Below are 26,130 nucleotides of genomic sequence, written 5' to 3'. Positions count from 1 at the left end.
GAAATTTCATATGGTACATCACAGAGACACATTTGCTTTGACACTGTACCCTAAGAACCACTGGGCTTTCCTCTGACCTATAACTGACTCTTCCTATATGCACTGAGGACCTTTCCAACTCAGGACCTAGGATTCTATAAATATGAGCTCCTATATATCAGGGACTTAATTTTTTTTTTTTTTTGGTATCTCCTCCTTTACCCAATTATTGTTCAGCCATTTCATTCATGACCACATTTGGGATTTTCTTGGCAAAGATACTGGAGTGGTTTGCCATTTTCTTCTCTAGCTCATTTTATGAATGAGGAAACTGAGGCAAATGGGGTAAAGTGACTTGCTCAGAGTCATAGAGCTAATAATGTCTGAGACAAGATTTGAACTCAGGAAGATGAGTTTTTCTGACTTCCGGCTTGGTTCTCTATACTTTGACACTGACACACTTAAAAGCTTTTCCATTCATCCACCCATTCGTTCATTTATTCAAATCTCTAAGCCTCAGTCATTCACTTGTAAAATAAGAGATTTGGATGATATGATCTTTGAGATCCTTCTCCAACTCTAACATTATGTGTAAGATAGTGGAAATGTATGTGGCTGAATACTTAAGGCTTGTGAAAAATAGATGACAGAATGAACATTTTCCTGGGAATGATCTGAGTAGTGCCTTTCAAAGGCAATGATCTACAGTCAAACCATTTGTCAAGGATGAAAAAACATTGCCAGCCCGCAAAATGTTTTCCCAGCTTGCTCTACAGCCACAGGATATAGTTAACAGCTAAACTTTTTGTTTTTTCAGTGGGTAGGTATTTAATTTGTGGATTATCCAACCCCTTGCTTTTCTTCTTGTCCCTGTTCTTTGGTCTGTGGCTGTTTTTTTTCTGATGATCAGCATTTTCTATGCTGGGTCAGCTGGGGAAAGAAAACACAAAACAATAGATTGTTATCAGTTTATTTAACATATATTCAAAGTGCCCACAATGTGAAAGCATTTCACTAAAAATAAGATATCATTAAAGATAACAAAGATAAGTTCTGCCCTGTAGTATGGTGAAAGGTTGGAGAATGGAGTGTGATTTTTCTCTTTTGGCCAAAGCATATTCTGACCTTCTGGTGATAACAGGATTTAGAATTTTTCCATGTGATTCCTATCTGTATTAGTGAGGCTAATTAGAAGTTGGGTTTACTTAGCTACAGTATTATTTTAAATTAAATCACAAATTTTGACTATCTTTCCAGTATGAATCGCTTTTTACCTTTGGGGAGAATAATTTGCAAGATTGAGTTCCATGTATAAACAAAAACTCCATCTTTCTCTGCATTTCACATAGATAACTAACTAACCTAGACAAGGAAAATTGGGTTGGAGCTATAAGAATGCTCAGTTAAGAGGCTCATTCCATCAATAGGGCAAGTGGCTTCTCTCCAATTATCCTCCCAGAACAGAAAACTGATTTCATACAATCTAATTGAGCACTCAGAGAAAATAACCTCATTAGGAGTGCAATGTGAAGGAGATGCATTAATGTTCACATGGTTTTGAAAATAATAAATAGCTCTCATGGAATGTTTGAAATGAAAGAGAACTTAGAGATCCTTTCGCCAAGAGTTTTTAACCATATAGTGCATTTGGAGCTATAAAAAAAAATTCTGAATTCAGATTTTGAATTTGCCACTTATTACCTATATAATCTCTAGAAAGTCATCTTAACTGTATCCATAAAATGAGAAAACTGGATTAAAGAATCTCTGACCCTATGATCCATAAGGGCCTTAGGACAAGAGAAGGGAGTGAGTTCAGATGAAGTGATGATGTATGCGGGATAAAGAAACTCAGTTAGAAAGGTTCTCAAATATTATTTAATCCAGCCTTCAACCCAAACAAAAATGTCCTCTATATATCCCCATCCATTAGTCATTCCATCTCCATTTTTAGAGCTCCAAGAAAAGAGGACCATGCCATCTGCATCCTATTTTTTGATAGCTATAATTTTTAGGAAGTTTTCCCTTATATCAACCAAAACCAGCTTTTCTGTAACTTCTGTTTATTGTTCTTAGTTCTATGGGGATAGACAGATCAAATTAACTCCCTCTTTTCAGACCATCAAATATTAGATATTTTTTCTCCAAGTTAGAACAAGTTCTCCCTTTGTGGTATTGTTGTTTAGTGATAACCCCTTCTTTGTGATTCCATTTTCTTAGTAAAGATGCTGGAGAGGAGCTTGGTGGCACAGTGGATAGTGCACCAACCCTGAAGTCAGGAGGACCTGAGTTCAAATCTGGTCTCAGACACTTAACACTTCCTAGCTGTGTGACCCTGGGTAAGTCACTTAATTCCAAAAGTAAAGATGCTGTAATGTAATTTCCTTTTCTAGCTTGTTTTACATAGGAAATATTAAAGAGTTAAAGAATTTGCCCAAGTTCACATAGGTAATCTGAATCTGACTCTGAAGCCAGGTTTGAATTTACTTCTTCTTAATGCTGATGTCTATCCATTGTCCCACTTTGCTGCCCTATCTGAGGATCTCTCAATTCTGGTATATGTTGTGTTTGACTATTGGAATATTTCAAAGCATAGAGCTCCAAACAAGTGCACAGGAAATCTCAAGGGCTAAGTCCACCCAGAGGAGCCCCCAAAAGAAATAAGCTGTTGTGCTGCTCCCCTTTTCTAGTTTCTACATCTATTATCTCCCAACACATCCTTTCCCAGCTCACTCCCAGCATAGGTTGGTTTGATGAAAGTTGCAGCAATCATCTTCCTTTTGTTTGACTCTCCTAAATACCCTGGCTGTTGGTAGACTTCCAGTCAAGTCAGTCAAATCATCACATTTTTATTAAAAGCTTATTAAGTGCTAAACACAGTACCTCTCCCTTTTTAGAACTCCTATAACTTAGATAAGGTTCACTGTTTTCACGACTCATTTGGTATTTAGCATATACTGTCTTGTGTTCTTGGCATTTCATATACCTATCCTAGGACTGAGCTATCCTGATTGCTGAGGTGGTTCAAATTCACCTAGTCCACCATATCTAGCCAGCCATATTTCCCTCCTTCCATCCAGTACATCTTGCCATCTGCTCTGGTGCAAGAGTATGCTCTCTTCTTCCCACATAGCTTTCTCTTGAAAAATTAAATGAATTAATAATACCATTGTATGTAGAAAGGGCATGACAATTGATGATCTGGCTCCATTCACCATTCCTGAATCTCACCAAACCAAAAGTCTCCTTCTTTGACGTTACTCCCATCTATAGATCTATATCTATATTTATATCTATCTATCTATCTATCTATCTAATATGTATAAAATCCTTTCAGTCATGCCCAACTCTTCATGTCTTCATTCAGGATTTTCTTGCCAAAGATGCTGGAATGCTATGTCATTTCCTTCTCCAATTTATTTTACAGAGGAGGAAACTGAAGAGTTAATTGATTTGTCCAGGGTCACACAGTAAGTGTCTGAGGCTAGATTTGAACTCATGAAAATGAGTTTTTCTTGAGATCAAAGGCTGTCTCACTTTTGCATTTGTAAGTACTTAATAAATACATTTAAATTAATTCATTCATTTGTTCACAGAAGTGGAGGGGGTCTGAGAAAATGGTCTAATCATTTTCCTAATTTTATATATTTATGATTTAAATTTTCCTATATTATATCTTACCTCTGGAATTAGATTGAAAGCTTCATGAGAACAGAAAGTATCATTCTTTTTTGCATTTCCCATATCAACTAGGACACCGAAATGTCCAACAAATATTTAACTGAATAAAAAGTTTTAGCTATACCTTGAATCTAATCACATTTCTTCTGATATAACTCTGTATGATAGAAGTCTAATATAATCTAGCTAGATATCAAAAGAAATCAATCTTATCTAAATCCTATCCATCCTGCCTCTGCAGCATCTTTTCCCTACATCTCCTTCTCTCTATTTTTACAGCCACCACATTAGTTTATATCCACATCTCTTCTCATTGCAACTATTTTACTGGTCTCCTATTTCAACTCCCTGCCTTCAGTCTCTCTCTCTTCTCCAACCTATTCTCCACTTAGCAACCAACATAACATTCAGAAAACAGATCTGATTTGGGCTCGCCCCTACTCAAAAACCTTTATTGGCTCCTGATGTGACTGTAATCTCAAGAATACTATTTGAAGGAGGAATGCTGTGGTTGTGAGCTCAGGAATACTGTAGCATGGCTCCAAGTTGCCTTGATCATTTAAGATTGTCCTAAGTGTGTACTTTTTGACTCCAAGATGTCTGCCTTAAGGAATACTGCATCTTGCTTTAGTTTATATTCATACTGACCACAAAAAAAATGTTGTTTTTATTGGCTCAGTTTATGACAGCAATGTTGGCTCTAGAAGAAAGATGTCTAATCCTAAATACCCCCTCCCCACAAAAAAAAAAATCTTTTTACCTCTATAAATATATTTTGTTCACCATTACTTCACTAGCATCTCTTGGAATTTAGCCTGCCAGTCAATGGCGTAATAATAAAATCTTTGCCTCTTGATTTGGCCTACAAATTTTTTTGAGATACCTTGTGACACTGACCCAGAACCCCAATATATTTTGGGATTAATCTTTTAAACTCCAGCAACTCTTCCATCACCTGTGAGATTAAATATAAACTCTTCAGTCTGACATTTGAGCTTCTCTATGATCTGACGCCTACATACTTTTCCAGTTTTATTCCACGTTACTTCTCATGTTGTATTCCAACCAGAGTGACCTACAAGCAAGCTTGGCATTTCATCTCTCAGCTCCATGTATTCATTCCTGCCATTTTCTTTTCTGGAAGTAAGCTCCTTACTCTCCTCTGCCTTTCAGAAACCTTTCACTCTTCCTTGAAGGTGTAGTTTAAGGGCTCTGTGAAACGTTCCCTGGAAAATATTTATTTGTTAGTTCTCTTTCCCTTCAAGTTGCCTTTTTATTTATTTATTTGTATATGGTATAAGTCTCTAATTATATAGAATCTTCTTAGATTCTATATAATAGATATAAAAGATAGGGGCAGTTTCATTTTGTATCTCCAGAGATTAGCACCATTCCTTGCATGTAATAGGTGCTTAATAAATGTGAAAATGAAATTAATTTCATAAAAATCAGGGTTATAAATGGTACCTGTTGTGTTTGGTTTTTCTTTTTGAATATGTATTGGGGAAAGGGGAGTAATCTGAGTTAAGCAACTTGCCCAGGACCACACAGCTAATGTCTGAATGAATTTGAAATCAGGTTCTCCTCACTCTAGGATTATCACTCCATCCACCTGCACCACCTAGCTGCCCCTAGATTGTGTATTTTTTAAAAAAATGTTAGATAGTCATAATGGACCTGATAATTTTTTATTAGAATTATGTAATATTAGAACTAGGAGGGATCTCAATTATCGTAATTAACCACTTATTTCACACATTCTCAAGTTGTTTTTGGCAATATCATTTGTCTTTGGCTGAGGCATTCTGTGTATGAACACTGAAGCTAGAGAGAAGGGGACCTTCTACCTCTCACATTTACTAGATTATTCTTTTTTTTAATTAAAGCTTTTTTTATTTTTAAAATATATATACATGGATAATTTTTTAAAATATATCCTTATAAAACCTTGTGTTCTAATTTTTCCCTCCTCTCTAGATGGCAAGTAATCCAATATATGTAAACATGTGCAATTCTATACATATTTCCACAAATATAATGCTGTACAAGAAAAATCAGATCAAAAAGAAAAAAAATGACAAAGAAAACAAAATGAAAGCAAACAATAACAAAAAGAGTGAAAATACTATGTTGCGGTCTGTCGGGGGCCCTGGACCTGAACCTCCTGAAGTGAGTTGAGGACTCCTTTGTGCCAGGACTCACCCTAATCCAGGATTCCTTGATTACCATGCTGAAGTGGTGGAACCTGGCCCGTGGCAGGGGAGGCACCGAAAGGACGGGCTCCTCCTTCGGGGAGGGATTGGGGAGGAGTCCCTGCCCCTCTAGATGAATTACAGGTGGAGGGAAAAGGACTATAAAAGGAATGGACTCGGGATGGCTTGCGGGAGACACCGCTGACTTGTAACACCAATAAACATCGTTGCGTCTATCCACCTCGGCTCCTCTGTCTGGTATTTCCCTCCTCCCGTCTCCACGAGGAGGGCCGGAGACGTCCGAAGCCCTGTCCGGCTCGGGGAAGCTGGAAGAGACAGTCTCTGTTAAGGTTCCCAGTGACTAGGTCTCGGCCCCTGACAGCAGTCCACTTTCAGTTCCCACTGTTCTCTGTCTCTGGGGGCAGATGGCTTTCTTCATCACAAGGCCATTGGAACTGGCCTGAATCATCTCATTGTTGGAAAGAGTCACGTCCATCCAAATTGATCATACCGTGTTTCCCCGATAATAAGACACTGTCTTATTATTTTTTTGGACAGAAAAACACCAGAGGGCTTATTTTCAGGGGAGGACTTATTTTAATGAACATTGACAGCAATTTTAATAAACAGGTAAATGTGAACAAAAAAAAGTACCTTTATTCAATAATGATCATGTCATCTTCTTCAACAACATCGTCATAAGTGTCCATACCCTGAATTCCATCCTGGATGTCTTGCGCCTCTATTTCCTTCAGAAGAAGTGGACCCAATCTGTCATGTCCAGCACTATAGCTCTCTTTAAATGAACATGTCTTGTCCAGGTAACCTGCTCGTAGTGCCTTGGCGACACAGCTGTCAGTAATTTTATCCCATGACTTCTTCACCCAAGTCACGACTTCTTGCAGACAGGGCTTCACAAAGTTTCCACGCTGATTTCTTTCCATTCTATTTTCAATGTAGTCATTGACTTCCATGCGCAAATGGTCCTTGAATGGCTTGTTTATTGCAATATCAAGGGTCTGGAGATAGGCAGTCATTCCTGCAAGAATCATTACTTGATCTATTCTTCTCTCTGCAAGGAAGTTCTTCATTTCTTTAGCGCGGTGAGTGCTGGCTGAGTTCTTCTTTTATCCTCCATGATGCCCCCTGAGTTCTTCTTTTATCCTCCATCATGCCCCCTCACTCCCGCTTACATACCGGGTTTTTATGTTGTCCTGCCTCAGCTCTCCTCCGTGGCACTGCTCTCAATGGCGCCAGCAAGCAAATCATTGGAGAAGAACAGGATGACGCGCTCACTGCTGAAGCTCTGATTGGATGCAGCTTGGAGCGGGTGTGCGTTTCACCCCGGTGGGGGGAGGGATGGGGGACGGTGCATACAGAGGGTACCGTAATGTAGCATGTAGCACAAGGGATCACCTTCACTACAGTAGCAATCTTAATAGGGCTTATTTTCCGGGGAGGGCTTATTTTAGAGGAATCTTTCACAGTAAGGGGAGGGCTTATTTTCGGGATAGGTCTTTTATTGGGGAAATGTGGTAGTATAATTTTGCTGTTGCCGTGTATAATGTTCTCCTGGTTCTGCTCATTCCACTCAGCACCATTTCATGTAAGTCTTTCCAGGTCTCTCTGAAATCATTTAGCTGATCATTTCTTATAGAACAATAATATTCCATAACATTCATATACCATAACTTATTCAGCCATTCTCCAACTGATGGGCATCCACTTAGTTTCTAGTTCTTTGCCACTACAAAAAGGGCTGCCACAAACATTTTTGCACATGTGGAACCTTTTTTCTTTTTTATCTCTTTGGTATATAAGCCCAATAGTAACACTGCTGAATCAAAGATTATGCACAGTTTGATAAAGCCCTTTGGACATAGTTTCAAATTGCTCTTTAGAATGTTTGGATCCCTTAATAACTCCACCAACAATGTATCAGTATCCCAGTTTTCCCACATCCCCTCCAACATTCATCAGTATCTTTTCCTGTCATCTTAGCCAACCTGAGAAATTTCTAGTGGTTCTTCAGAGTTGTCTTAATTTACATTTCTCTGATCAATAGTGATTTAGAGCATCTTTTCATATGACTAGAAATGGTTTTAATTTCTTCATCTTAAAATTGTCTATTCATATCCTTTGACCATTTATCAATTGGAGAATGGCTTGAATTCTTATAAATTTGAGTAAATTCTCTATATATTTTAGAAATGAAGCCTTTACCAGATTCCTTAAATATAATTTCCCCCCAGTTTATTGCTTTCCTTCTAATCTTGTCTGCACTGATTTTATTTGTACTAAAAATTTTTAACTTAATATAATCAAAATTATCCATTTTGCATTCAATAATGTACTCAACTTCTTCTTTGATCACAAATTCCTTCTTTCTCCATATATCTGAGATGTAAACTATCCTTTGTTTTTCTAATTTGCTTATAATATCACTCTTTAGGTCTAAATCATGAAGCCATTTTGTTCTTATCTTGGTATAGGTATTAGGTGTAGGTCATTCTGCCACATGCTAATTTCTAATTTTCCTACTAATTTTTGTCAAATACAGAGCTCTTTTCCCAAAAGCTGAGGTCTTTGGGTTTGTCAAACACTAGATTGATATAGTCATTGATTATTCTGTCCTGTGAACCTAACCTATTCCACTGATCAACTACTCTATTTCTTAGCCAGTACAAAATGTTTTGATGACCACTGCTTTATAATATAATTTTGGATCTGATATAGCTAGGCCACCTTAATTTGATTTTTTTTCATAAATTCCCTTGAAATTATTGACCTTTTGTTCTTCCAGATGAATTTGTTATTATTTTTTCTAGATCTGTGGAGTAATTTCTTGGGAGTTTGATTAATATGGCACTGAATAAGTAGATTAGTTTAGATAGTATTGTCATTTTTATAATATTAGCTCAGCCTACTCATGAGCACTTGATATTTTTCCAAGAGATTAGATTTGACTTTGTGTGGAAAGTGTTTTGTAATTGTATTCATATAGTTCCTGACTTTGCCTTAACAGATAGGCTCCCAAATATTTTATATTATCTACAATTATTTTAAATGGAATTTCTCTTTGTATTTCTTGTTGTTGGACTTTGTTGGTAATATATAAAAATACTGATGATTCATGTGGATTTTTTTTGTATTCTGAAACATTGCTAAAAGTTGTGAATTGTTTCTAGTAGTTTTTTAGTTGATTCTCTAGGATTTTCTAAGTATACCATCATATTACCTGCAAAGAGTGATAATTTGATTTCCTCATTACTTACTCGAATTCTTTTAATCTTTTTTTCTTCTCTTATTGCCAAAGCTAACATTTCTAATACAATATTGAAGAATAATGGTGATAGTGAGCAATCTTGTTTCACCCCTAATCTTATTGGGAATGGTGCTAGTTTGTCCTCATCACATCTTGCTAAACGCCTTAAATAGATACTACTGATAATTTTAAGAAAAACTCCATTTTTCCTATTCTTACTAGTGTTTTTAATAGGAATGGGTATTGGATTTTGTCAAATTCTTTTTCTACATCTATTGAGATGATCACATAATTATTGTTAGTTTGGTTATTGATATAGTCAATTATGCTAATAGTTTTCCCAATATGGAACCAGCCCTCCATTCCTGGTATAAATCTTACTTGATCATGATGTATTATCCTGGAGATAACTTGCTGTAATCTCTTTGCTAATATTTTATTTAAGATTTTTGCTTCAAATTAATTAGGGAAATTGGTCTATAATTTTCTTTCTCTGTTTTGACCCAACCTGGTTTGGTATCAGCACCATGTCTGTATCATAAAAAGAATTTGTTAGGATTCCTTCTTTCTCTATTTTTCCAAATAGTTTGCATAATATTGGAATTAATTGTTCTTTAAATGTTTGGTAGAATTCACATATAAATCCATCTGGTCCTGGAGATTTTTTCTTAGGGAGTTGATTAATAGCTTGTTAAATTTCTTTTTCCAAAATGGGACTATTTAAGTAATTTCCTCCTCTGTTAATCTGAGCAATCTATATTTTTGCAAATATGCCTCCATTTTATTTAGATTATCATATTTATTGGCATACAGTTGGGCAAAATAGCTCCTAATTATTGTTCCAATTTCCTCTTCTTTGGTGGAAAGTTCATCCTTTTCATTTTTGATATTAACAGTTTGATTTTCTTCTTTTCTTTTTCAGATCAAATTAACTAGAGATTTACCCATTTTATTGTTTTTTTCATAAAACCAGTTCTTAGTTTTGTTTATTAGTTTAATAAATTTTTTACTTTCAATTTTATTAATCTTCCCTTTTATTTTCAGAATTTCAAATTTGGTATTTAATTGGGGATTTTAAATTTGTTCTTTTTCTAGCTTTTTTAGTTGCATGCCCAATTCATTGATATTCTCTTTCTTTGTTTTATGCAAGTAGCTATCTAGAGATATAAAACTTTCCCTAAGAACTGCTTTCACTGCATCCCATTTAATATATTGTCTCATTATTGTCATTCTCTTGGATGAAATTTTCAATTGTGTCTATGATTTTTTGTTTCACTCATTTATTCTTTAGGATCATGTTATTTAGTTTCCAATTAATTTTTGGTCTATTTCTCCCAGACTCTTTGTTACCTGTGATTTTTATTGCATTATGATCTGAAAAAGAGGCATTTTCCATTTAGGCCTTTTTGCATTTGATTTTGAGGTTTTTATGCCCCAATATATGATCAATTTTTGTGTAGGTTCCATGAACCACCAAGAAAAAATATGCTCCTTTCTGTCTCTATTCAGTTTTCTCCAAAGATTTGATACCTATGTTTTGTGCTATTGGTTTTTCTCATCAGATGACTCCTTAACACTAGACAAGGAAACCTGGGTTTATATCTTAGCTTCCTCATTTGCTGTACCACTATGAACCAATTCTTCCATCTGTAAACTCTACTAAGTTGAGATCCTCCACTAGTATAGTTGTGCTGTCTATTTCTTCTTGCAGCTCTCTTAACCTCTCCTCTAGGAATCTGGATACTATACCACGTACATATATATTTAGAATTGATATTACTTCATTACCTATGGTATTCTTTAGCAAGACAGTTTTCTTCCTTATCTCTTTTAATTAGATCTATTTTTGCTTTTATTTAATGTGCTTTTTTTTTTTCAAACTTCACCTGAAGCGTAATAGATTCTGCTCCAGCCTTTTGCCTTTATTCTGTATGTATCCCTCCGCTTTAAATGTGTTTCTTGTAAACAACATATTGTAGGATTGGCTTTTAATCTAGTATGTTATCCATTTTCATTTTATGGGAAAGTTCATCCAATTCACATTCACAGTTAAAATGACTAATTCTGTATTTCCTGTCATCTTATTTTCCCCAAGTTATGCTTTTCTCTTTCCTTTCCTCCTTTCCCTCCTCTCCAGTATTTTGATTCTGACTACCACCTCTCTCAAACAGCTCCTCCTCTATCTTATACCTTTTCCCAATTACTTCTGTTTTCCCTTCTATTAGCCTCCCCCTTTCCTTTCCTCTTTCTCCTCCCACTTCCCTACAGGGTGAGAGAAATTTCTCTGTGAAGCCAAATATATCTGATATTCTTTCTTTGAGCCAAATCTGATGAAAGTAAGATTCGCCCAATGTTCATACCCTCCCTTCTTTCCCTCAATTATAATATGTATTCTTTGCCTTTTTGTGAGATGTAATTTACTTTATTTTACTTCCATTTCCTTCTTCTAGTACAATCCCCTTTCCACTTCTAGTTTGTTTTTTATATTATCACTATAAAATCAAATTATACCTGAACCCTCTAAGGATACCCATAATAGAGATATAGTTCTCAAGAGATCTTTCCTTTTTGCCTTTTTATGCTTCTCTTGAGTTCTATGTTTGGAGATCAAATTTTCTATTCAGCTCTGGTCTTTTTATAAGAAATAAATAAAATTCAGGGCAGTTAGTCATGCAATGGATAGAGTACCAGTCCTGAAGTCAGGAGGACTTGAGTTTAAATCTGGCCTCAGACATTTAACACTTCCTAAGTATGTAATGCTGGGCAAGTCACTTAACCCCAATTACCTCAAGATAAAAGCCAAAAAAAAAAAAAAAAAAAAAAAAAGCCAAAAGAAAGAAACAAAGAAGTGAAATTCACTTGTATCATTGAATATCCATCTTCTTCCCTGAAAGATAATGCTCAGTTTTGCTGAATAATTAATTCTTGGCTTTCCTTTGCCTTTCAGAATATCAGATTCCAGGCCCTTCAATCCTTTAAGGTGGAAGCTGCTAGGTCCTGGGTAATCCTGATTGTGGTTCCTCGATATTTGAATTGTTTCTTTTTGGCTGCTTGCAACATTTTCTCTTTGATCCAATAATTCTGAAATTTAGTTATGACATTCCTTGGAGTTTTCATTTGGGAGTCTTTTTCAGGAGGTGATCAGTGAATTCTTTTAAGAGCTATTTTACCGTCTGTTTCTAGGATATTAAAGTAGTTTTCCTTGATGATTTCCTGAAAGATGATGTCTAGGCTCTTTTTTTATCATGGTTTTCAGAAAGTCTAATAATCCTTAGATTGTCTCTCCTAAATCTATTTTCCAGGTCAGTTGTTTTTCCAATGAGGCATTTTATATGTTCTTCTATTTTTCTTTTTCTTTTTCTTTTTTCTTTTTTTTCTCTTTTTTTTTTTTTTTTGGTTTTGTTTGACTGCTTCTTGATGTCTCATTGAGTCATTCATTTCCATTTGTGCCATTCTAATTTTTAGTGAATTATTTTCTTCAGTTACCTTTTTAAGCTCCTTTTGTATTTAGCCAATTGAATTTTTAAATGAGTTGTTTTGTTCAATGGATTTTTTTTTTCTGTTTCAAAGATTCGGTTCCTCAAGGAGCTGTTTTCTTTTTCCATTTTGTCAAATCTATTTTGTAAGGAGTTATGTGCTTTTTCCATTTCACTAAATCTATTTTGTAAGTAGTTTTCTTCAAATAACTTCTGTATTTCCTTTTCCAAATTCTCCTGCAATGTTTTCATTTCCTTTCCCCATTTTTTTTTTCTCACTCTCTTTTAAGATCCTTTTTGAATTCTTCCAAGAAAGCCTTGTGAGATGGGAACCAACTTATATTATTCTTTGGGGCTTCATCTGGAGATTATCTGCTTTTAGTATCTTCAGAGTTTGAGGTCTGTTCTTTTCTTTCTTCATTAAAAACTATGGTCAGAGTTCTTTTTGCTTTTTTATTCATTTTTTTAAAAAAGGTTGAGGTCTGCTTTTCAGGCAAAGGAGAGATTGTATAAGCTTCCTCTGCAGGTGACGGTGGCCGTACTGAGTCATTGCTGACTAACTTCTGATGCTGGATGGGCGTGGCCAGGTCCTACATTATTCAGAGGTTCAGGGGCAATTTTTGACTTTTGCATTTGTGTTGGATGTCTCACAGCTAATCTTCTGATCTACTGGCTTGCAACCAGGACAGAGTAACCAACGGTGCTGTAGCAGAAGAACTTTGAAAGAATTTAAGAAAAAGTCCATTATATTCTTCCCAGTGTATTCTTCTTATGGTTCATTTGTTCATAGTTCATTTGTATGTTGTCTTTTCCATTACATTGGGAACTTTGTATAAGGGATGTCTTTTTATCTTTTTTATATCCTCAGGGATTAGTGCAGTACCTGGCACATGGTGAATTTGATAAACCACAGTGACTCCCAATTGCCTCCAGAATCAAATACAATATCCTCTGTCTAGCTTCAAAGCTTTTCACAATCTAGCTCTCTTGATAGATACTGTTTGATTCAGTGACATTCCTCCTTGGCTGTCCCATGAACAAGATATTCCAAGCATTTTCTCTGGTCATCTCCCATATCTGGAATGCTCTCCCTCTTCCTGTCTAGCTATTATCTATCCTGGCTTCCTTTAAGTCCTGATTAAAATCCTATCTTCTACAGAAAGCCTCTCCTAGCCCCTCTTAATTCTAGTGCCTTCTCTCTTTTAATTATTTCCTATTTATTCTATATGAAACTTGTTTGTAGTTACCCTTTTGTCTCTGTGTATCTCCAGTGTATAGTACAGTGCCTGGCATATGACAGGGACTTAATATTTATTAACTAGTTGCCTGACAAGGCAAATCACAAGCTAAAGCTCACTTTCCTTATCTAGGAAAAAATAATAAAATAAAAATGAAAGAAAATAACATATACAACTTGCTTTATAGGATGATTGAAAAGACTAAGTGAATTTGTGAATGTAAAGTATGTTTTAAAGTATTATTTCATAGTAAACTCACATTTCTAGGTCTATACCATTTTGAGGTTAAAGAAAAATCCAGAAGCAAGACAATGTTAATTTTCACTTTGATTTTTTGTTCTGGTGTGAGTGTAAGCTCCTTGAAGGGAAGGACTATTTGAAATTGTATTTTTTTTTCTCTTTCTATCCTTAACTTCTTGGACACAGTGTCTTGAAAAGAGAAGGCACTGAATTAATGCTTAATTAAATTGAACTGTGACCCAGATCCTGTTTGTTCCATTTCCCAGACTTCTTCCTGTCCTATTTCTCCACTTTGGACCTCCTGCAGTTCAGAAAGAAGTTATGCTTATTCATATTACTGGATAAGGTGGGATCTGGAAATGTTAATTATCTCTCTTGAAGTACTAAGCTGCTCTTACCCACCTCCCTCCTTCTTCCTCCTGTTTTTCTCTTTTGATTTTTTTTGGGGGATGCTTCTTTTCACATCCAAAGCTACGTTTGGGTTTAGCCATGGTTAAGAGGGCAAGACTATGATTAGCTACATAGAGAAAGAAGACACTTTGGGGATTATCTAGAACAGACCTCTCATTTTACAGCTGAGGAAACTGAGGCACAAAGAAATGACACGTCTTACTCAAGTCAATGTCAGAGGTAGGATTCCCATCCCTTCTTTTTGTTGCCTCAAGCCCTTGAATCCCAGCTAAAACCAATCTTGCCCCTCAAAACACTAGCTATCCCTTCTGGATCAGTCCTCATCTGCAGTGTGGGGTTTGGGCATCTTTGCAGCTGTGCAAACAGTCCACGAGGCACTCCCCAGAAGCGGCTGCATCTCCACGTGGGACTAAAGGTTAAATCCACCCCGTGCGCTGCCCAGCCAGTGCCTCGACCCGGCGCTCTACGTACTCTTTACTCTGCCCGTGTGTGACTCATCTGAAATCCTGGCCAATGCCATTTGGAAAGAACAAGGAGCTAGGGGAGGGGTCAGCGAGCTGGGACAGAGGACGCTGTCTCCGGGTCTGAGTGGGGCTTTGTGAGTAAGCCAGTCCCAGAGCCTCGGTGGCTAACACTGTGTTTTCTTTTTCCAGCCACAATCTTTTTCCAGGAGATTATTATTAGCAGAGGCAACAATGCCCCTAATGACTCAAGAGACTGACTGGGCCTGCCCAAGGAGTGTGCCAGGAAGCCAACGAGTCGCGGGGCCGGCACACACTACTCAGCAAATAATTACTTTGGAAAGGAAGCAAGTCCCAGGGAGGAGTGGCCAGACCCAGGACTCCAGCGGGCTGCCTAGTGAAGTCAGAGGCAGTTTCTGCAACCCAGGGGGCTCTTTTAATACCTCCCGGGGTTCTGACTTTGGAAGAGGCACAGTCCTTCTGATCTATTTCCCTCCCTCCTCCCCAATTATACATCACCTGTGCCAAAGTGATTTCCTTTTTTAGTTTTGGACAGCGCCCCCTCCTCCGCCCCTGCAATAAGGTATCTCTAGATAAAAAGTTAAAAGCCCGAAGAGAGTTTAAAACTCACCAGCCCAACCAGAGAGCTCTAAGAATGGAAAGAGCACGGAATTTGGAATCAGAAGACTTGAGTGTGACTTTCAACTCCGCAACATCTGTGTGATCCTGGGTAAATCCCTTCAGTGTCTTCGTGCCTCATTTATCAAATAAGGATGATAAACTCTAAGATCCCTGTCACTATATAAAAATCCTAAGAACCTTCTCATTTTACCAAGAAGGTGCAGAAAATTTCCAAATGTCACACAGCCAAAATTAAAAATTTGAATTTAAATAACTCTAAAAATAGCTCTGTGTAGACGAAACAATGGTCCAGATGTGAAGAGAGCTTAATTTTAGGTTTTAAGTTCTTGTGGTAGCCAAGAGACGACTTTGTGAGACTGGGATAATTTGGGTCTCCTTCTTTCAATTTGTTTTACAAGTATATTAAGCAAGCCTTTTCTATGTGCCAGGTGCTGGGGATACAAAGATAAAGTCACAGTAGTCCCTGTCCTCAATGAACCTAAAATCAACGAGTCTAAGAATAATAATGATGACATTTCATTTTTATATTGTATTTTAAAGTTTACAACACATTTCACTTATGACCAACTTGCAGGATAAATAGCCTAAGTTTTATTAGGCCTATTTTACAGATGCAGAAACAGGTTCAGAAAAATTAAGTGACTCATTCATGATTACACAGTCAACGTCAGAGTTGGAAATCTTTGCAAACTGGAGACTTTGGATAAGTTCAGTGTGTGACCTTGGATAAGTCATCAGTTCTGAATCTCCTGATTCTTCTTTTATCGCATTTTCCATTTTTCATGCTAACCATATGTGATTGTGTCTCTGTGTACTGGTTAGCTTTAGGGCTGTTGTTCCTTTACTTAAAAGGTCACTGGTGTTGAGTCAAAATTTTAAAATTCTGACTTGCCTCAAATTTACATAGTTAAATATATGCCATATGTTGATTATCATCAATCAACAAACATTTGTGAAACACCTACTGTGTGCCAGATACTTTGTTAAGTGCTGGGGATACAAAAGGTAGGGATATTAGGAATCTCAAAGTTGATAAACACTTTGCAAAATAAAGCATTATATAAATGTATTATTATTATTAGCCTATGGTTACCAGGCTGCCAGTCTGAAGATGACTTCATTCCCTGAGTTTTCTAATATACTCCTGCTGAGCTTAAGCAATGTTTATACAGCAATACAAGGTACTGGTCAATATTTAACAACTGGCTGGGGATGTGTGGTGGAAATGTACTGCAGATCACAATTATAAGTTAAATTTACATCATTAAAAATTTCTCCATCACTTTTTAAAAACAAAAATACATTTATAACTTAGCAGCTAGATGACTCAGTGAACTGTCCTCAGATACTATCTATATGATTCTAGGCAAGTCACTTAATCTTGTTTGTCTCAGTTCTTCAACTGTAAGATGAGGTGGAAAAGGAAATGATAGTATCTTCACTGTGACATTTTTAAAAGTTTGAGAGATGTAATTTCCAGGTAATTAATCATTTTATTAATAAAGTTAGCATTTTGTTAATAAAAGAGGTCAGTGACATTCTCAAATGCCAGAGACCCCTCATGGTGGTAGATTCACAGTTTAGATGGCCTTGGAAGAGCCGGTATTCCTGAAGGTGGCAATCAACTCTGATTAACTCTGAATGAGAGGCAGACTTTATAAAGAGAAATGAGTGACCCTCACTAGAGTGAGGGACTTTGAGAGTGACATTATGTCACTTTTGTACAGAGACTATTTCTACACTCAGACCACCCCTAGAAGTGGGCAGTCTAGAACAAAGAATCTACATCCACTCAAACTAGGTTTAGTGGAATAAAATGGACAGGAATTTACCTTGTAAGGCTGGGGTCTGACCATGATTAAAGAGAAACTTAATTCAACCTTCAGAAAGTGAGCTTTTAACATGATAACTTTAGGGGCAACTAGGTGACGCAGTGGATGGAGCACCAGTTCTGAAGTCAGGAGGATCTGAGTTCAAATCTGATCTCAGACACTTAACATTTCCTGACTGTGTGAGCTTGGGCAAGTCACTTAACTCCAATTGCTTCTAGGGGGGAAAAAAGAGGACTTTAGCAAAACAGGGAACTCTGGAGATCAGTAGCTATTAATAATTTCTCTCATTGTCAAGAGAACCCCAAATGGGGTCACAGAGTTGGACTGAAAAAAACACCTTAAAACTTTATGTACTCACATTTGTACACATATTTATATAGTCATAAAGGTGCAAACATTTTCCCCCAACATGTAGAAGGCATAATCTCTCTTTCCTTTTGCCTTACCTTAGTTTCTGGGGAAGGGAAGGGGATTGGGTTCATAAGTTAGTTGAATTTTCTGGAGAATACTATTACTTTCTGAAGTCTGGATCAGAAATCAGCAAGCAAACTATGGCCCATAGAACAGATATGGTGTCATCTTGTTTTTGTATGCCTGTGAGCTAAGAATGACTTTTACATATTTAAATAAAGTTTCATTGAATTTAAAAATATAATAGATGAACAAAAACAGACATTAAGCCAGATTTGTTATTCCAGCTATAATTTGTTAACACCCAGAACAAGAAAATCAGCAATGCAGTAAATCTAGCCCTGATTTGTCGCTGGCTGATTTCAGAGGTGTAAGTGCTCACATTAAAAATTTAATCGTCAGCTGGTTCCAGAAAACTCCTATCAAAGGCGAAAAAGAAAAGGAAAGAAAAGAAAAACAATTCCTGCTCTGAAGGAGTTTACATTCTATCAAAGAGACAACATGGGCTTATATAAATGTAAGCTTTAAGCACTGAGAGCCTTCTACTTCAACTGTGCTCTTTAAAAATTTCCCAAGAGCTAATACTGCTTTTCACTAAGGTCAGTCCAAATCTCCTGGTCGTAGTCCATAGACTACAACCTGGAAAAAACAATAGGCAGGCTCTACTTAGAACATTCTGCGTCTCATTGTCATGCCAGTTCCTTCCTAGCACCCTGTGCTCAGCTCCAGCAGATGTGCTCAGGGCCAACAGCAACCCCAGAATGGAACCTGAGACATTGGTCATGAAAATGTCCTCTTTGAGTGGCTTTCAGACCGATGAGGAGCCCAAGGGAAGAAATCTAAGGCTTGTGTGTTTGAGAGATGACCCCCCCGGGGAGAAAGAAGGGTGGGGAACAGAAGGGATACAGAGGCCAGGGATGATACAGTTTACAGTAAAGTAGTAGATTCAGAAGGAAATATGACCCAACCTTCCAGGTCTCTCTTCCAAAAGGCCTCATGGTATAATGGCCCCTGTGTGTTTGGTGCCAAAGGAGTTGGTCAAATGGACCTTTGAAACAGCAAGGAGTTCACTGCTTCTCACTTTAGGGCATTGAACAAATGGGAGATGGAACCCTCAAAAGAATGCTTCTGGGGAAGCAACGTGCCCTCTCCACCCAGCAGAGTGTGTGTGTGTGTGTGTGTGTGTGTGTGTGTGTGTGCGTGCGCGCGCATGTGCAGGGGGTCCTGAATTAAGACCATCAGATTTAGATTTGGACAAGACCTTAGAGATTATTTTAGTGTTATCAAACTCAAGTAGAACCAGAGATACTAAATCATCCTTAAGGATCCCTGAGCTGCATGGTGACTTAGAAAATTATCCGTGTTTCATTGTAATTATATTTATTTTGTAAAATATCCCCCAATTATGTTTCAATATGGTTTGGACTGTGCTTGAGAGAGTGTCTTGGGTCACATAAAGCCTGCTGGTAGGGTTATTGCCCCAGACTAGCCTAATCATCTCATTTTAACAGACAAAGAAGCTGAGACTCAAACTTTGCCTACACCAGTCACACAACTGGGCAGCTAGGTGATGCCGTAGTGCACAGAGTGCCTGATCTGGAGTCAGGAGGACTCATCTCCCCGAGTTTAAATCTGGCCTCACACACTTACTAGCTATATGACCCCAGGCAAGTGACTTAACCCTGTTTGCCTCAGTTTCCTTACATATAAAATGAACTGAAGAAGGAAATGGAAAATCACACTATTATCTTTGCCAAGAAAACCCCAAGTGGATTCATGAAGAGTTGAATATAATGGAGAAACTACTGAACAATAACAAAACAACAACATAGCTGGTATTGGGAAGCAAGCCCTTTGATCCCAAATTTAATGTTCTTTCTGCCAAAAATAAAAGAGGAGGATAAAGAAAGAGTCTGGATCTTTGTTGCAAAAAGAAAATGACTGAAAAAGATTGCGTTTTCTCTATTATCCCAAGTGTGTTAATATTTCTCTCTTTAGAAGCAATGAGAATCATTCAGGGTAAGATTAAAGCACTGCTACAGGCAGTATCTTCTTAGACTTATAGAAAATTTACAGAATCACAAAATCTCAGGAGTTGGAAGGGAAGTCAGAGATCATCAAGTCCAGCCTGTGCCTGGACATTTTATCTGTGTGAAAAATGATCTTCCAGTTTTTGCCTGAACACCTTCAGTGAGAAGGAATCACTGCACTGCCAAGGTGTAGTTCAATCTTTCAGCCTACAATCCATTAAGAAGTCCAGAGGTTTTTTTTGTTTTTTTGTTTTTTTGTTTTTTTTAAAGATAGCTTCCAACCTGGGGCAGTTAGGAGGCACAGTGGATAGAGCACCATCCTTGAAGTCAGGAGACCTGAGTTCAAATCTAGTCTCAGACACTTAACACTTCCTAGCTGTGTGACCCTGGGCAAGTCACTCAACCCCAATTGCCTCAGCAAAAAAAGAAGAAGGAGGAGGAGAAGGAGGAGGAGAAGGAGGAGGAGGAGGAGGAGGAGGAAAAGGAGGAGAAGGAGGAGGAGGAGGAGAAGGAGGAGAAAGAGGAGGAGAAGGAGGAGGAGGAGGAGGAGGAGGAGGAAGAGGAGGAGAAGGAGGAAAAAAGAAAGAAAGAAAGAAAAAGAAAAGAAAAGAAAAAGAAGATAGCTTCCAACTAATCTTGACTTTCCCATCTTGATATAGAATATCAGAGCAAGAAGAGATTTTAGACATGATTTAGTTCACCTACATAAAAGACTTCTAAATGAAAGCTAGTCTGATCTTTATATTTGCTAGGATTTTCTCCCAACCAAAAAATTGTATTAATTTATATTTGCTTATTTTTGTATTGTCTCTCTTAATAAAAAAACAGATTCCTTGAAAGCAAATACTGATTTTCTTTTGCCTTTATATTGCTAGGATATAGCACAGTACTTGACACAAATGTTTAATAAATTCTTGTTAATTGACTTACCTCCTTCATTTCTCAGAAGAGAAAATAGAGGCCCGAGCAGGTTAAGTGAATCAAATTGTCATTCAAATAGTTACAGAGTTAAGAATATATTACTATGGAAAAGACACTTCTCTATTCTGTGTGTCATAATTTTTCTCATCTGCAAAATAGGGAGAAAAAAAAATCTGGTTCTGCCATATTTGATTTTATGTACTTTAGAGGCTTTTGTCCTGTTCTAGCTTTGGGGAATCTGACTTAAATTATATCACCTTTCCTTTTATTTCCACCTACTTGGTGGGAGGTGTTTTTCTCCTGTTGGACTGCTACAATTTAGATTGTTTCCATGATTCCCCCTTTCTAACTATTCAGATCACTTTGAACTGTGGAAGACCTCTACTACTCTCCTTCCATTTCATTGGCTATAAATTTTCCTTTCATAAAATGTATTTCCCCAATCACTTACCAGTTTTCAAAATCATATAGAACCTTTCCAAAAACACAAATTGCTTACATGTCTCTCCAAGTCTGAGCTTTCCCAAACATCTGTTTCTGTATACATTCCACTTTCCACTTCTAAGATTCTACAATAGCTCTAGTATTCTCAACCTTTTGGGGAATCACATCTTTCCTGGTGCACTCAAAGCAATTTCAGTGGGGAATCAGAAGTAGTATTATATGCAGATGACAGACAGAGAAACTGAGCCACAGATTCAGTATCCAATTCCCCTTTTAAAGATCAATGAATTGTTTTGTGCTATTGGTTTTTCTCATCAGATGACTCCTTAACACTAGACAAGGAGACCTGGGTTTATATCTTAGCTTCCTCATTGGCTGTACCACTATGAACCAATTCTTCCATCTGTAAAATGGGGCAAAGATCTGTGATTTAATTGGTGGGGAATTCCCCCTACCACCAATACAGTTCCTTCTTTGACTTTGAGTTGCTGGAGTCAAAAGAACATAAAGAATCAGAAAATCATTTAGTGGAATGGAGTAAAAATTGGAACCCAAATTCAAAATATGTCATGTTTCACCTCTAAAGATACTTGCTTCTCTTGCCGCTGTCAAACAAATAATGACTGAAATTTTAGTTATGGACGTACAAAGGGAAATCTGAAAATTCTCTAAAAGTGTAGAGGTCTAGATTAGGTCCCCTCCCCATAATCTATGGTAATATTCCATTTGTATCACAAGCTATGGATCACAGAGCTGTCCCTGGAACTTTTGATGGCCATGATGAGAAGAAAATTTCTGCCAGTTTATTCTGTGAATTTTGTGAATACATGTGACCCTGTAGGTACACCATCATATTTACCACAATACCTGCCAACTACTTCTATCCCTGGGCAATGTGCTGAATTTTTCATGGATCTACTCTCTTCCCAGTATAAAATGTCTTAAAAGTATAGTAGGCAGTATGAAAAAAATGGCTCCTTTCTTTTCCTGAGCAGTTTTCTGTTACCAAGGCTGTAGAGAGGAAGATTTTATGGTTTGATGGCCTTGCCTCTCATATCATTTCTAAGTAGGATCCCAGCTTTGGCTCATGTTTTCAAGTATTATTATTCATAACCCTCCAGGTAAAGATGCACCTTTCCACAGCTTGTTAATACAATGATTTTATACAATACATGAATACTGTCTCATACAATATTTCCTATCATGCAAATGATTAAATACTCCACTTCTCATGCTAGAATTTTGTTGTAACTTGGTCCGCCATGTCTTGTTGTGTGAAATGTGACTTGCCATTCAGTTTTTCTGTGGGTTCAATACACTTAGTTCACTGAGTCAATGACTATCTGATGAAGTGGAGCCCGCCAAAGCTGATTTGCAGATTACTCTCTGATCAGTGTCCTATACCAATGACATAGACGTGGTCATTGGTATCCAGAGATCTCTTCTTCATGAAGGAATAGTTCTAATTATCCTTCTGTAACCTACATTCCAGAAGATCATCCTAGAAATTGATAGAATTAAGCCTTCCATAATGGAGGTATGGCCTATGGTATTGGTCTGTTCATCCAATGTCTACTAAGTGTCTTTCAGTACCCACGAACAAACTGCATGTTAGGGTAATGAAATAATTGTCAAATATATTGCTGGAACACTGTCAATGATCTTTGAAAGATCAAGAAGAACTGGGGAAGCTGCTATAGGATTGAATAAAGGCAAACGTGTTTTTTTTTTTCCAAAAAAAAAGAAGAAAGTAAGTTTGCAAACTAAAGAGATGCCAGTAAAATTTTAGTAAATTCTTAGTAAAATTTTAGAATATTAAAGATATAAAGATATAAAAATTAGAATATTAAAGAAATTTTATTATATTAGAATATTAAATGAATATTAAAGGAGTAATAAGTGAACACCTAGAAATGGAAGCAAAATATATGGAAGAAATGTACATAATAAAATAGCATGGCTTCACTGAGGACAGGATCCTATAAGAATAAGCCCATTATTCTTTTCACAGAGTTAGTGGATTGTTAGATCAGTGAAATATTATAAATATAATTTATATAAATGTTAGCAAAGTTTCTGACAAAGGTTTTTATATTATTCTCATGGGAAAATAGAAAGATGTGAGTGAGCTACTAATTAGTTAGCTGATCTGACTAATGGCCAGACCTAAGATTAGTTATTGGATAGCTTAATGGCACAGTGGATAGAGTGCCAGGCCTTGAATCAGGATGATTCATCTTCCAGAGTTCAAGTCTGGCAATAAATACTTACTGTGTGTGTGACTCTGGGCAACTGACTTAATCCTGTTTGTCTCAATTTCCTCATCTGTAAAGTGAGCTGGAGAAGGAAATGGCAAATCACTCTAACATTTTTATCAAAATAAAAAAACTCCAACCAAATGAGGTCACAGAGAGTTAGACATGACTGAAATGACTAAACAGCAAAAAAAGAGTAGTCATTAATATAGTTATGACCTTATGAAAGGGTGTTCTAAATCATTATTGATCAGAGAAATGCAAATTAAGACAACTCTGAGATACCACTACACATCTGTCAGATTGGCTAAAATGACAAGAAAAGAGGGGACTGGGACACTGATGCATTGTTGGTGGAGTTGTGAACAGATCCAACCATTCTGGAGAACAATTTGAAATTATACTCAAAAAGTTATCCAACTGTGCATACCCTTTGATCTAGCAGTATTACTACTGGGATTATATCCCAAAGAGATATTAAAGAAGGGAAAGGGACCTATATGTGCAAAACTGTTTGTGGCAGCCCTCTTTGTAGAGGCCAGAAACTGGAAATTGAATGGATGCCCATCAATTGAAGAATGGCTGAGTAAATTATGGTATATGAATGTTATGGAATATTATTTTTCTGTAAGAAATGCCCAGCAGGATGATTTCAGAGAGGATTGGAGAGACTTACATGAACTGATGCTAAGTGAAATGAGCAGAACCAGGAGATCGTTATATCCTTCAAAAACAATATTATATCTCAAACAACAATATATCTCAAATATAAATCAATTGTGATGGAAGTGGCTATCTTCGGCAATGAGAGAATCCAATCAGTTTCAATTGATCAGTGATTCACAGAACCAGCTACACCCAGAGAAATAACACTGGGAAATGAGTGTGGACTGCTTGCATTTTTGTTTTTCTTCCCAGGTTATTTTTACCTTTTCAAATCCAATTTTTCTTGTGCAACAAGAGAACTGTATAAATATGCACACATATATTGTATTTAAGATATACTTTAACATATTTATCATGTATGAGACTGCCTGCCATTTAGGGGAGAGAGTGGAAGGAAGGAAGGGAAAAGTTGGACCGAAGTGATTGCAAGGGCCAATGTTGAAAAAAGGGCTATGCATATATTCTGTCAATAAAAAGCCAAGAGAATAAAAAATAAAGTTATTACTTTTTATAAGACAGTCTTTAGTGAAGTCCCAGGTAGAAATCCTTGGCCCTATATTGCTTTATATATCATTTGGGAAAAGATACAGATTTCATAATTTTAAAATTGTGACATGACATGAAGGTAGGAGGTATGGTTAATATGTTGGTTGACAAAGTCACAATCTTAAGAGATCTAAATGTGGTACTTAATCAAATAAGATGATATTTACTAGGGATAGATATAAAATCTTATGCTTTGGCCTAGAAGTCCCCATTTCCACCTCACCTCTTGGACTTTAGCATTCCTGAATGAAAAGGGGCCGGATCTGCTCTGCCCTAATTGTAGAATGGCATGTCCTATGAGAGAATATTAAGATATCACACAAACACAGGCACAAAAAACAAAACAACAAACCAGAGACTGACAGACAGTGGCCTTATTTATCTTGACCTATCTCAGTAGAAGCCTTAATGTGCGCTCTCTCTTTCTCTCTCTCTCTTACTGTCTCTCTCTCTCTCTCTCACACACACACACAATGTACACACACATATACACCCTAACACATTATTTATAAACTTTATAAACTGCACTTGTCTTGTTTCTTGCTTATTCTGATCTGATATTTCCTTTGCCAATCATATAATCTTCATTTCACTGATTTTTTTCCTCTTCTGCCTCTCTCTAGTCCCTCTGAAGCACACAGTTAAAAGGGGAGGAGGGGACAGAGAAAGAGACAGAGAGAGAGACACACACATAAAGAGACAGAGAGACAGAAAAAGAGAGCAGAGACAGAAAAAGACAAAGAGAGAAACTCTGTCTTCTCTCCCTGTCCCTCTCTTCCTCTCAAAAAACCTGTCTTTTACCTAGAAGTTATTCTGTTCTTTATCCTAAGATAAAGACGGCAATTGTAGTTTCAAAGCCTCTCTTAAACAGCACTGAACATTCTCATGTTTACATAATCTATAAATCTTCTATCTTCAATATAAGCATCCAGGGTAGGATTCCCTACCATGGAAGGCTATCAAGGCACAAATCAATGTGCATTTTCCAAGCATTGCATATTCATGCAGCTCAGGTCACCCCTTCTACATTCAGTTAGATGTGGATAACCAACCTGGGATTCCCTCACAAGACATTCCACCTCTTCCTCAGGCATGAGGATGGCTAAGATTTCAATGAGGCCTCTCTTCTCCAACCTATTTCTTCAACATGCTGTAGACTTTACCAAATATAAGAGGCAGGATCTGTTCTGCCCAGATTATGCCAATTATAGAATGGCATTCTCTAAGAGAATATTGAGATGCCTAAGGAAGAGGGGCCTGTGAGAGCTTGGTTATTATTAGTAGATTTTATTGGGGCTAATTAGGGGAGTTTACTCACAAGAAACCCAGTCCTTGGCAGCAGAGGGACAGAATGGGGATCCCTGCATGAACTCAGGACAGCTATTATATAGAAAAAGAACAAAGAAAGTGTAGTATCAGGAATAGCTTAGTGTCATATAC

General features: G+C 37.1%; 1 protein-coding gene across 1 annotated transcript in view; it reads right to left on the bottom strand.

Annotated features, from left to right (window-relative positions):
* Positions 1-781: 781 nt before the first annotated feature.
* The window catches only part of ISG20 (interferon stimulated exonuclease gene 20), a 56,037-nt gene continuing 30,688 nt past the window's right edge, over positions 782-26,130 (bottom strand). Inside the window, exon 3 of the mRNA XM_051981075.1 lies at positions 782-909. Within this exon, the coding sequence (XP_051837035.1) occupies positions 886-909 (24 nt within the window). The 3' untranslated portion in view covers positions 782-885. The remainder of the gene's footprint in view (positions 910-26,130) is intronic.

The sequence above is a fragment of the Antechinus flavipes genome, chromosome 2 (assembly GCF_016432865.1).
Source record: "Antechinus flavipes isolate AdamAnt ecotype Samford, QLD, Australia chromosome 2, AdamAnt_v2, whole genome shotgun sequence".
Taxonomy (NCBI): domain Eukaryota; kingdom Metazoa; phylum Chordata; class Mammalia; order Dasyuromorphia; family Dasyuridae; genus Antechinus; species Antechinus flavipes.
Note: the sequence above shows the minus strand (reverse complement) of the source record. Positions and strands in the feature narration are given on the sequence as shown.